At 37.3% G+C, this 13393-nt stretch overlaps 1 protein-coding gene across 6 annotated transcripts in view; it reads right to left on the reverse strand.

Annotated features, from left to right (window-relative positions):
- The window catches only part of LOC114393389 (DNA topoisomerase 1-like), a 70867-nt gene that overhangs the window by 24899 nt on the left and 32575 nt on the right, over window positions 1-13393 (reverse strand). For 5 of the 6 annotated variants that reach the window (XM_028354711.1, XM_028354713.1, XM_028354714.1 and 2 more), the window contains exons 13-17: window positions 9627-9686; window positions 9283-9354; window positions 8604-8711; window positions 8358-8434; window positions 7426-7509 (exon numbers count right to left, since the gene is read on the reverse strand). In XM_028354711.1, the coding sequence (XP_028210512.1) occupies window positions 7426-7509; window positions 8358-8434; window positions 8604-8711; window positions 9283-9354; window positions 9627-9686 (401 nt within the window). The other variant, XM_028354717.1, reaches the window with a different exon arrangement.

Consider the following 13393-nt stretch of genomic DNA (forward strand, 5'->3'; position numbering starts at 1 on the left):
TGAGGGCTGTAACCTTCATGGTTGCGTCAAACAGGCTTTGGATATCATTGGCAAAAATTTCTTGGGCCTTCTTCCAAAAAGAACGACACGTTTTAAAGGACCTAAGAATTTTCAAAATATCTGGCTCAACTGACTGCCATAATACAGCGCAGAGCTGGTAGTCAAGCTTCTCCCATTCAGATCTCTTGTCATTGGAATGGAATCGGAAGCTTTCTCCAAGTGGTCATGATGTCCTTGACCGAGAAACCAAAGTTTCACAGAAGCAGACCATGAGGGATAATTCTTCCAGTTCAGTTTAGCAGTAGTGATGGTCGGAGTCCCGGAGAAGGAGAAAACAAGTCCAGAGACAGCCATTTTGACCCACAAAATGAAACCCTAAAGGGGTAAAAAGAAGAGAAGAATGGAGTGATACGTTCCAGGCGACAAAACCCGAAACCGAGGGCTGGAACAAACTTATAAGAAGCTGACGAGCAGATTGGCGGCGACGCGGCGGCATTCCGGCGACTGCACGGCGGCGCGTGGACTTCACGCGCCGAAAAACGTGCGTGAGAAAGGCGGCGCGTGGCAGCGCGTGGAGGCTCCTTTGGAGGCACAACTTCCAGGGGTAGGTCGCGCTTTTCGAGGCGATCCTAACCCTGGTCTCGCCAGTGAAAACTGGCCGGAGATGGCGGCGGCCGGCGGCGGGCGCGACGGCGGACAGCGGACGGTGGACAAACCTGCTCTGGTACCAACTTGAAACTAAAGGAGTGAAAAACACCCTCCTTTTCCCTCTTAGCTTTATTAAATTCAAAAGGTTACATATATATAGAGAATACAAGAGAGAGAGAGAAGGGCAGTGACAGTGACAGCTCACTGTTGCCCTTCTGAACAAGCTTACCAACTAAGCTACCAAAAGTAGATAAACAATACAATAACATTCAACACTTTTCATAACATCAAACTCTAGGATCACAGACCTCAGCTATTATCAACAACATCTACTTCTAATAAAGATTCTACTGTAACATCTAGTTCTGGTTTTTCATCTCCTAGCATTGTTAACCTTTGGCATGCTAGGTTAGGACACCCTAATAGTCATGTACTAAAACTTGTTTTTGATTAGTGTAACATTTCATCATCTAATAAAGTGATTACAGATTTTTGTGTCTCTTGTTGTGTGGGAAAATCTCATAGGTTGTCTTCTCATGCTTCCACTTCAGTTCATTCTCCTTTAGAGCTTGTCTTTACAGGTTTATGGGGGCCTTCTCATTTAACCTCCTACTTTGGTTTCAAATATTATGTATCATTTACTGATGTCTTTTCACGATATACTTGGATATTTCCTATTAAAACCAAAGCTGAAACTATGTCTGTTTTCCAAACTTTCAAGTTATCAATTGAACTTCAACTTTACACAAATAAAAAGTGTTCAATCTGATTGGGGTGGTGAATATAGACCCTTCTCTGCTTTTTTAGCTTCCTATGGCATTTCACACAGGTTAATCTGCCCACACACTCATCACCAAAATGGTGTAGTTGAAAGGAAGTATAGGCAAATAGTTGACCTAGGTCTCACATTACTTCATCATGCAACTCTACCTCTACAGTTTTGGGATTATACTTTTGTCACTGCAGTCTATTTGATTAATAGGCTACCCACTGCATCACTCAACTTTGCTATTCCATTTGTTTTTTAACAAAGAGCCTGATTTTCGCTTTCTTAAAACATTTGGTTGTGCATGCTTTCCTCTGTTGAAACCCTATCATTCTCACAAACTAGATTTCAGGTCTCAAGAGTGTGTTTTCTTGGGGTACTCCTCTTCACATAAAGGCTATAAATGTCTGTCTTCAACTGGTAGAATTTATATTTCTAAGGATGTTTTGTTTAATGAGTTGAGGTTTCCATATTCAGATCTATTTTCCTCTTCCTCTAGTTTAACAAAGAATATTACTTCCTATTTCAGTCTCAATCCTGACCTATCTCCTACTGTTTCAGCCTCTACACCTTCACTTTCTCAATACCTTCCTCCAATTCCCTTTCAGCTCCCTCTGTTCCTCCTGGTTTCTCTGCTACTGCCTTAAATCAGACCTCATCTGAATCCACTTCCATTCATCCTCAATCATCCAATACAGTGTCATCTAGTGAATCTATACCAACTGCACCCTCTCCCCCTCATCCTCAATCACCAAATATTATGTCTCATAGTGAATTTGTGTCTACATCAACTCTAATTCCCATTAACACTCATCCTATGCAAACTAGGTCTAAATCTGGAATACATAATCCTAGGCTACATCCTTCATTATTTCTTACTCATTCTGAACCTAAAAGTGTAAAGCTGGCCCTAGAAAGTTCAGAATGGTTTGTAGCTATGCAGGAGGAGTATAATGCTCTAATGAAAAACAAAACTTGGGATTTAGTTTCATTACCAGCTGGAAGACAAGCTATTGGATGCAAGTGGGTCTTTAGAATAAAAGAAAATGTCGATGGTTCAATCAATAGGTACAAAGCTAGACTAGTTGCTAAGGGGATTCATCAAGTTCATGGCTTTGACTTTCATGAAACATTTTCTCATGTGGTAAAACCAGTTACAATTCGAGTAGTTCTAACTCTTGCTCTCTCACAAGGCTGGGATTTATTTCAGCTTGATGTCAACAATGCATTTCTAAATGGATTACTTGAGGAGACTGTCTATATGACTCAACATGCAGGTTTTGAAGTTGAAGGAAAATCCTTGATTTGTAAACTTAACAAGGCTCTCTATAGGTTAAAGCAAGCTCCAAGGCAGTGGTTTGATAGGTTAAGGCCAACACTAATACAGATTGGGTTTGTAGGAAGCAAGTGTGATCCCTCTTTGTTCATTTATACACGTCAACAGCACAATGTCTACATTCTAGTTTATGTACATGATATCATCATCACAGGAAGTTCTAACTCTCTCATTCAACAGTTAACTTCGAAATTGAATACAGCCTTTTCTCTCAAACAGCTGGGTCACTTGGACTATTTCTTGGGGCTGGAGATTAAGTATCTCTCTAACAGGTCTATTTTGATGTCTCAAAGCAAGTATGTTAGAGATCTACTTCATAAAACTCAAATGGCTGAGGCACACTCTATCTCTACTCCTATGGTTACAAACTGCAAATTGTCCAAACATGGAGCTGATCTATTTCATGATCCAACTCTCTATAGATCAGTAGTGGGTGCCCTACAGTATGCTATCCTTACTAGACCTGAGATTAGTTATGATGTTAATAAGGTTTGTCAGTATATGGCTAATCCATTGGATTCTCATTGGGCTGTGGTCAAAAGGATATTAAGATATCTCAAGTGTACTATATTTCATGGTTTATTCCTTCAACCTGCTTCTGTTTCAAAACCTATGGCACTCTATGCTTTCTGTGATGCTAATTGGGCATCGAATATTGATGGCAGACGTTCCACATCAGGAGCAGTTATCTTTCTTGGCTCAAACTTGATATCCTGGTGGTCCAGGAAGCAGAAAGTCACGGCAAGGTCCAGCACTAAAGCTAAATATCGAAGCTGGGCCCAAAAATCTATTGAATTGACCTGGATTCGAACTCTTCTAACAGAATTACACATTTCTCTTCAAACTCCTGTGATTTACTGTGATAATCAAAGTGCAGTGTCCATAGCTCACAATCCAGTGTTCCATAGTAGAACAAAGCATATGGAAATTGATGTCTTTTTTGTAAGAGAACAAGTTTTGGCCAAACAGCTCTCATTTGTGCATCTTCCTGCCTTAGACCAATGGGCAGATGTCTTAACCAAGCCACTTTCCTCAACAAGATTTGAAGTACTGAGGGACAAACTCAATGTGAAGCATTTTTTCTTTAGAAAAACCTTCCCCTTCAGTTTGTGGGGGGTATTAGAATAAATGTATAAAAATAACTGTTACAAACAGTTATTGAAGGACTGTTAGGACAGTTAGTATAAGCTAACTACTTTACTTTCACTAACAGAATTTTGTTAGTTGTTAGTTAGTTTGTGATTAGCTTCAAGGTCTAGAGGTTTATAAATACCTCTTTTGTAATTGTATTAAGAAAAAACCTTTTCTGAATCAATAAGATTAGTTTTACTATTCTCTGTTTTGTTCTTTTCCCTGTTGTGAAACTCTGATATTTACTATTTCAAGTCAAAATGTTTTGCTTGTCAAAGGGAACAACACATCAGGCAATGAACAATATAATTTTAAGCATATCGTTAGGAACAAATTTGACTTGTAATAGTAGATCAAATGGGGGTTCACATGCAAAGTTTCATCCATTTATTTTTTCAGTTTTGGGTGGATTTATGTATGATCATGATGTCGACTTGTATCCTCAAATTTCCCTTCACATTACATAAGTAAATATCTTTGTGTTGGAAAATCACCTTAATTAAGGTCAACCCCTAACCTGTCTTAGTTGCAGCCTCTTTGGGGGATGTCGTAATTGCAGGCTCAATGGTAGTGATTTAGTACCATATCGACTAGAGACATGGCTTAAATATAACTTATAGAGTTGGGGCACTCCTCAACTTAAAAGTCAGTTTGTGGAGTTGAGTTAGGTCCTAAGCCCAAATTCTAAAATGGTATCAAAACCTATTCTAGATCCATTGTTGGGCCACCTACATTTGCCACACTCCAAGCCGGTAGCCCTGGGCATGAGGAGCAGTGTTGGAAAGCCACCTTAATTGAGGTCAACCCATAGCCCACCATAGTTTCCAGCATCTTTGGGGTTGTAGTCTTAATGATGGTGGTTTAGTCCCACATTGTGAGTGTATACTCCGTAAGTTAACTCTATCTGTTAGAGTCAACCCCTGTTAGTTAGTACAGCTGTCAGTTAGTTACACAGCTGTCAGTTAGTTACAATAGATAATCTGTTAGAATTAGAGATAATAGATAATAGATAGTTCAACCTAGGATTAATCCCACTTCGCTTCTAGCACATGCTGAACCTTAATCTGTTAAACTAGCATTACAGGATCCTAAGTGTCTTGCTGCTATGAAAGATGAATTTGATGCCTTTGAAAACAACAACACCTGGTCTCCAGTTTCTTTACCCTCTAACAGAACTGCTATTAGCTGTAAAAGGGTATTTCGAATCAAAGAAAATTCTGATGACAGTATCAATAAGTATAAGGCTAGGCTGGTGGCAAAGGGTTTCCACCAAAAGTTTGGCTTTGACTTCCATGGAACCTTCTCTCCAGTGATTAAACCTGGGACTATCAGAATTATTCTTACACTTTCCCTCACTTATAAATGACCTCTTTTGCAATTGTATGTCAACAATGTTTTTCTAAATGGCTTCCTAGAAGAAGTGTATATGGTTCAACCACTAGGATTCGAATCCTCAGACAAATCTCTGGTCTAGGAGTTAAAAAGAGCTTTATATGGTCTCAAACAAGCTCCCCAAGCTTGGTTTGAGAGGTTAAAATCCACTTTGCTTCAGTTTGGGTTTACTGACAGCAAGTGTGACCCTTCTCTTTTCATCTACAACACTAGAAGATGTGTATATGGTTCAACCACTAGGATTTGAATCCTCAGACAAATCTCTGGTCTGAGAGTTAAAAAGAGCTCTATATGGTCTCAAACAAGCTCCCCGAGCTTGGTTTGAGAGGTTAAAATCCACTTTGCTTCAGTTTGGGTTTACTGACAGCAAGTGTGACCCTTCTCTTTTCATCTACAACACTAAATCTGATGACATCATCACAGCAAGTGTGTATATTCTGGTGTTTGTTGATGACATCATCACATGAAGTTCTACCTCCCTGGTTCAGGAGTTAGTGGACAAGCTTAATGGTACTTTTGCTCTGAAAGATCTTGGGATATTGGATTACTTTTTGGGCATTGAGGTTCGTTCTCTGTCCAATGGGTCATTGATGATGACTCGGTCAACATATATCAGGGATCTTTTTTTTTTTTTTGCACAGCAAAAATCAATATTGTATTAGAAGTAAGATTCAGTACTAGGTGTACTGAAATACAGAACAAGAAGTTACAGAGGCAATGATATGCCAAACCCAACTAGAGAAGACAAAAGCACAGGAGCTGAACAAAAAAGGTCAAAAAAACCCCTTCTAAGATAATTCTTCTATGGCATCCAGCTGCAAACTGTCAAAGCATGGCTCTGAACCTATGAAGGATGGTTCCTTTTACAGGTCCATTGCTGGTGCTTTACAATATGTCACAGTAACTCATCCTGAACTAAGCTACTCTTTAAATAAGGTTTTCCAGTTCATGTCTTCTCCTCTTGAGAGTCACTGGACTGCTGTAAAAAGGATTCTCAGGTATCTCAATGGTCACCTTCATCATGGTTTGGTTTTTCGTCCTGCCCCTCTATTAGAGCACTTTGTGATTCTGATTGGTTTTTCGTCACTGGACTACATCAATCCTTCTCCATTAGAGCACTTTGTGATTCTGATTGGGCAGCTGACCCTGATGACAGAAGGCCTACTTTTGGTGCTGCAATTTATAATGGTCCCAATTTGGTTTCTTGGTGGTCTAGAAAGCAAACAGTGGTCTCTAGCTCACGTACTGAGGCTGCGTACAGGAGCCTTGCAGCTGCTACAGCTGCTATTTTGTGGATTCAGACTTAACTCAGTGAACTTGAAGTTCCTCATCTTACTCCTATGGTGCTTTGTGATAATTCCAGTGCTGTGCAGATGGCTCATAATCCAGTTATTCGTGCTAAAACTAAGCATATGGAGTTGGATCTCTTCTCTGTCAGAGAAAAAGTCCTGTCCAAGAAGCTGATTGTTCAACGTATTCTGCTAGATTTTCTTTTCTAAGTTCCAAACTTAATGTTTCTGAGCTCCCTTTTTTTCTCAGTCCCATTAAGTTTGTGGGGGGTGTGAGTGTATACTCTGTAAGTTAACTCTATCCGTTAGAGTCAACCCCTGTAAGTTAGTACAGCTGTCAGTTAGTTATAATAGATAATCTTTTAGAATTAGAGATAATAGATAATTTAGAGATAATAGATAATTAGAGTTTGTTAGAGTCTCTGACTATAAGTATCAGTTAGTGCTCTCAGAGATTCAATTGGCCAATTACATTTTCTGTTATGATATCAATAATATCAGTTCATCAACACACAACGACTAGAGATATGGCTTAAATATAGCTTATAAAGCTTGGGCAGTCCTCACTTTACAAGCCAATGTGGGGCTTAGTTAGGCCCTAAGCCCAAATTTTAAGACTTTGCAATGCCACAGACTTTTGCTTTATAGTTTATTTCTATTATAAGAATCATAACAGGACTGAAATCATATTATCTCCTCACATCAGTAGAACACAATTTTTAAATACTCCATTCTTCCAAATGTGTAACTAACAGTATATAACATGTGCAATGTAGTACATAACATGTACAACACTGCATAAATCACATATCAGTTAGGTCAGAACAAGAACCTACAAAATAAATATGCAATAAAATACTCACTTGCACCTAGGATGTTGATCACAGCCTATAAAGTAGCCAGCACCAAATCTACTTACTTTAAAAATAAGTGTGCCTTCCATACAACTGAAACAAGTTCAATCAAAACATATCAAGGGGAAATCTGACCAACAAACTCAGAACCATATAATGAATGCAATCAACATCATTTTCTTCAAATAAATAAATCAGCATAGCATAATCACAGTACAAAATTGGCCCAGTATAACGATAACATTCCAAAACAAGTTCATATGTCCCTCAGTTATCAGTATTAGAGTCTTCTCTGTCAAATGTTGGCACAGCTCTAGTGTTGAATCAGCAGAGTTAGTTTTAGTTACCTGCCACCAGCCCAACTACAAATGAATCACAGAGACTGTAAAACTGAAACAGTTTTTAGTTGCAATCTTATTAACAAAATCACAGTTTCATTATCTTTTGAGCATTTTTAGTTGAAGTGTAATTTCCAAAACTCCTCAAGGTGAAGCATAGATGTCAAAAGCATCCAGCTAGATGCAAATATAAGATATTATTGGTTCTTGAAGATATTCAGCGAGTAAATCAACCAGCTGGTCATCTGAATTTACAAATGAGATGATAGCTAACTGAACCCGATTTAATTCCCCTACAAATGATGTGGCAATTAATTTCTATATTTGGTTTATTTGTTCATGGAAGGCTAAAATGAATGCATTCCGGAGTTCATATTCCTAATCTCACAAAATTTCAACTCTTCTAAGACTTAATCATAAGAACTCACATGCAAGGAGCATCATTGCTCAGTATTCTACTTTAGCACTTGTACTGTTTTATCTAAATCAATAATATAATATATATTTCGCCTTCCAAAAAAAAATTCTACTTTAGCACTTGATCTAGCAACATTTTCTAATAACCTCCCTAATTCAATTCAATCCATACATGGAATAACTTACCTTGGACACACCCGGCTCTGATCTGGGAGAGAAGCAAATAAATAATCGCCAAATTTTTTTTCCAACATCTTCTCAACCTGCAAACATAAAACCATTTCATTAGTAGATAACCAAAAAAAAAAATACTGAATACGTGAGCATAAACAGTGCATTGAGAAATATTTGAAATTGCCAATAGAGCATAGCAACAAAGTTAAAATTTTAGATATCCAAATTTCAAGCCTTGAGCAAAGAGAGAAGTCACACCTGATGAATATGAACATTAGATGTACGCTCACAATATGATTTAAATCGTGTCCAATAGTCTCTAAGGAGGCCTTTCCATTCAGTTAATCCACCAGAAACATTATCCAGCTGAATCAAGAATGAGAGATAAATTAAAAAATACAAAATAATAATAGGAAAATAACAACAACCAACTAGATCAAACCATAGACAAAAGAATCAATTAAAAATAGTGAGGGACCTTGTCAAATTACAATAGCGGTACAGTTTCTGAGCTTTAAAATTTAGGATGACAATGGATAGGTTTTTGTAGGGTGCTAGAGTATCTGTACAGATACGGGCATTTAAAAAACAAAGGACCCGAACAGTAACCATACCCATGCAAATAGAAATTTTAATGTTCATGTTCATACCCAATGGTTGTACCCAATCTAGGCAATGTCTGTGGGTACCATTGGATAGGTACTTGTAGGGTGCTAGAGTATCTGTACTCATACGGGCATTTAAAAAACAAAGGACCCGAACAGTAACCATACCCATGCAAATAGAAATTTTAATGTTCATGTTCATACCCAATGGTTGTACCCAATCTAGGCAATGTCTGTGAATACCATTGGATTTAATCACATTGTCATCTTCGTTTAAAATACAAAAACAATACAGAGATCAAATGGGGCCAGGACACAATCATAGTAGATACCTCGGTTTCCATATCGGCAGTAAAACCGTAGTCCATGACCTCTGAAAAATGATGCGACAGAAAAGCTGAAACCTAAACATCACCCAAAAAATTGCATAAAATACACATCACATATTGTAGCTTATATAAAATTTCTGCAAAGAAAAATAGGCAACGAACAAACCTAGATTTGAAACAGAAAAGGAAAAATTATCATATTCCCCTATAAGTCAGGAGCAGAAGAGGTGTGTAGTAGGACAAACTTTGGAATATTCTCTGGGGGTATATTAATTAAATATTACAAGAATGTAACTATTATTTTCATCCAAACAAAACAATAAATTCGAAAATAGCCCAAAGCTTACCATGCAACCACGAAACTCTGGAGACAGAACTCGACTTTTTACTGTCACATAGTTTCTATCCTGGAGGAACAAAAAATTTAGGACTCAGAATTCTATCAAACATAGATTGAGAAGTAAACAGTTGCATATTGATAAATTTTCAATGCAAGATGCAGTATACATATAGAAACAAAGTGACAAAAGCAACAAGAGAACCTCACATGCATCAAAACCATAAATTTAAGTTTTTGAGGAGGATCGATAATAAAAAAAAAATGGTAAGTTGTTTGTTATACTAGGTTGAATTCTCAATTCTACTTTGGAACATCATTAATTGTTTCAATACAGAACTATCACTGCACCACAAGCTCAACAAATACAATCAGAAGTCACAAACCACAATATGTAAGTGTTGATAAATGACTTTTTTACTTTAGTTGTGGTCTTAGTACAAGGATCTGCTTGTTGGATGCTGAAGGTTTCTTTTGTGTTCAGGGTGCTTCTGTTTTATATGACACCAATGTGTTCTATAATGAATGGATGAGAAATTACTCACGTCAGGTTTAAATAAAACTACACTTATTGCAGTACACAATCATTTCATTTCACAACCTTAAGCTATCAATAATGGCTGAAAACCTGAAGCAACACTTCTTTGATCATACAAATACCAAATGATCATGAATTCAGAAGTCACAATTATTTTTAACCAAATAACATGAAGGAATGAGCAACTGTTAGAAATTTTATGAGCACAAACTACCTATGATGGGAACTGTTAATGGAATTTGAGCGTGTTTGGCTAAACTTATTTTGAAGAGCTTTTGAAAAATAAGTGATTAGTCACCTTGAAATAATCTAATCTAAACATGCTATTAGATGGATTCATCGGTTAATTGAGCCTCTACCTCTACAAATTTCTGATCTGGTGCAGAGTAATAATGGAGCAAAGGAGCTGAGCTAAGCCTAAGTGACAAATGTAACATCCCAATTTTTCGTAAATAAATTTAAAAAAACTTTTTAGTAAAAATAAATAAATAAATAAATATAGAGTAAATAATAGGCTGAGTACCCTAGGTATAAATAGTTATGTTAAGTCAGTTACCTCCTTTTGGCCTCATTTTCGTTTTTCTCCTTCTCCTCTCAAAACCCTTTCTTTTTCCCGCAGCCCACCAAACCAGTCTCAGAAAAACGACGATCTCAAACCCGTTCACCGTTGGATCGTCGTGAAATTTGAGTATCATGTTCGCAACCCAATTCCGAACATTTTAACCGTTGGGAATTTCAAAATCATATCTGAGCTTAGAGGAAAACCCTTCGCATTGTAGCATTTTAATTTCCCGCAGAAACCCAAAAACTGTCTCGGTAAAACTACGATCCCGGTTTCGTTAGCCGTTGGATTTCCATGAAATTTGGATATGTTGTTCGAAATTCAATTCCGCACGCTTCCACCGTTGGGTTTTGCGATATAATATTCGTGGAGGGAGAAAAAGGAATCGCATGAAGACAGTACAAGTGGAGGTTTCAATCTCTTCTCCGTCTCTCTGACGTTTGGGAATTCTATCGGAGCAGTCAGAGGAATAATTGAAAGAATTTCAGGAAACCGCTAGAGATGTTGCTATCGCTGGCTGAAGACACGTGAGTCCGCTCAGAGGTAAGAGATGAGTTACTCACAATTGGGGATTAGTGAGAACATGTCTAGGGATCCTTAGAGGATTAAATTGGGGTTTTATTTTGGGATGTTTGTTAAATTACAATTTTTTCCTTTATGATTATAAATAAAATATTGATGTCCTAATGAAGATTGCTTGATAAATTGTGCTCTTGATATTTGTATGTTTCGACCTATGATTTTGATATAATTGTGTAATATTATTTGAGGGGTTTTAATCCTCATGTTGTGATGGTCTTTTATATAAATTGTTATATTGAGGATATGAAATGATGATTCAAATTGTGAGTATGTGATGAATTGCAGAATAACATGTTGCTTTGAGATTATAATATTGTTATTGAGGTTGAGTATAAGTGTAAAGTTGAACATGTGTTAATTTGTGAGATACGTGTAAACATGTGATGGTGGATTGTGACATTATGAGATGTGAAATTGTGAATGAGTTTTGGTTGTGAATAAATGTGTGATTAATTCTTGATGTGACATTATTTGTGTTGTAAGCTGTGAATTGTACAATAACCCGACCAGTGTTATCTTGAGAAAAGTGTAAATGCGCAGTGTTAAAGAGAAAGTGTAGGTTTCCTATTTAGGAACCAGTGTTAAAGAGAAAGTGTAGGTTCTTGTTTAGGAACCAGTGTTAAATTGTAGCGCAATATGTTGTACGTGTTTAAGACACGAGTGTGAGGTCGTGGGTATTGTATAATTCACTAGCAGTGTCTGTGTGCTAAAATGATTTTAGGGGTTGGACCTGAATCAGGAGGGAGAGGCCCTGACGGACTCTTCGGAGTGTAGGCCTTGGGGGTCATCGGGTTTGAGTGCTCCTTTAAGCCTATGCTGATCCCATATGGTTGGAGCATTCTCGCAAAACATCGTGACCCTGACTGGTCTCCCTATGATCTTACTTAGTGAGAGTGACCTGACAAACCCATTGTGTGGTGTGTCTTGTTATGTACTCCTAAGCGCCTCAGGGTGGTTTTTCACTGACATGGTACCACATTGCATATAGGCTTGAGTCTTAGCATAACTGTCTCTTGCGCTTGCTAATTGTTTATTATGAAATTGAGGTGTTATTATGTCTTGATCAGAGCGTGTGATTCCTATGTAATGTGATTGATGATTGAAAAGTGTGATTGATTGATGAAAAGTGAATTTTGAATGACAAAGTGGTGGAATTACGTGTAAGTAAGTTTTATTTGGTTTATATGATATGTATATCTAGTTGTCTTGTTTCTCTATTAGTTAGGAATGTGATAACTCACTCCCGATTTATTGTTTGTGTTTGGATCCTGTGATGATCTTGAACTCTGTGTTCGGGGGAGCAGATGACTAGGTGAACTGCTTTAAGGAATATTGTGCTAAAGGACGTCGAGACACAACGCTCTGATAGGATGTGACATTGGGGTATAAGGTTTTATATTAATTGTATGAAGTCTCAGACGGCCTTGTTCGAGCCGATCACTTTATTATTTATTCGGACAAGTTTGAATATGATGTAGAAGAAAGGGATTGTGAACCTTTTATCCCTTTGAAAGGCTTGTATTTAAAAATGTTTTAAAAAAAAATACTTTTAATTAATATTTGAATTTGTATTCCTTTGTTAGTATTATTTGAGGGGTAGAGGGTGTCACAACAAAGGGTGTGTTTTTGTTTCTTAGTTTTTAGAAGCTATTTTATAAAGCAATTTTTATAACTAATATTAGAAAGTAAGAATGAGAGAAGAAGATGAAAAACACTACGAGAAAGAACATAAGTAATAGAAAACCACGAGTAAAAAACTAAAACAGCTTAGAGATGTTCTGATTTTTTCATTTTAAAAACAGGAGATATTTTTTAAAACAATTTTCAAAAACTGCTTATCAAACAGGTTTAAAAAAAAAAATCAAACCCTGAGTTCCTAAAAAAAAACAACAACAACAACAACGCCTTATCCCACTAGGTGGGGTCGGCTACATGGATCAACTTCCGCCATAATGTTCTATCAAGTACCATACTTTTATCCAAATCATTAAGTTCGAGATCCTTTTTGATAACCTCTCTTATAGTCTTTTTGGGTCTTCCTCTGCCTCGAATTGTTTGTCTTCTCTCCATCTGGTCTACTCTCCTCACTACAGAG

Source organism: Glycine soja, chromosome 17, assembly GCF_004193775.1.
Source record: "Glycine soja cultivar W05 chromosome 17, ASM419377v2, whole genome shotgun sequence".
Taxonomy (NCBI): Eukaryota; Viridiplantae; Streptophyta; class Magnoliopsida; order Fabales; family Fabaceae; genus Glycine; species Glycine soja.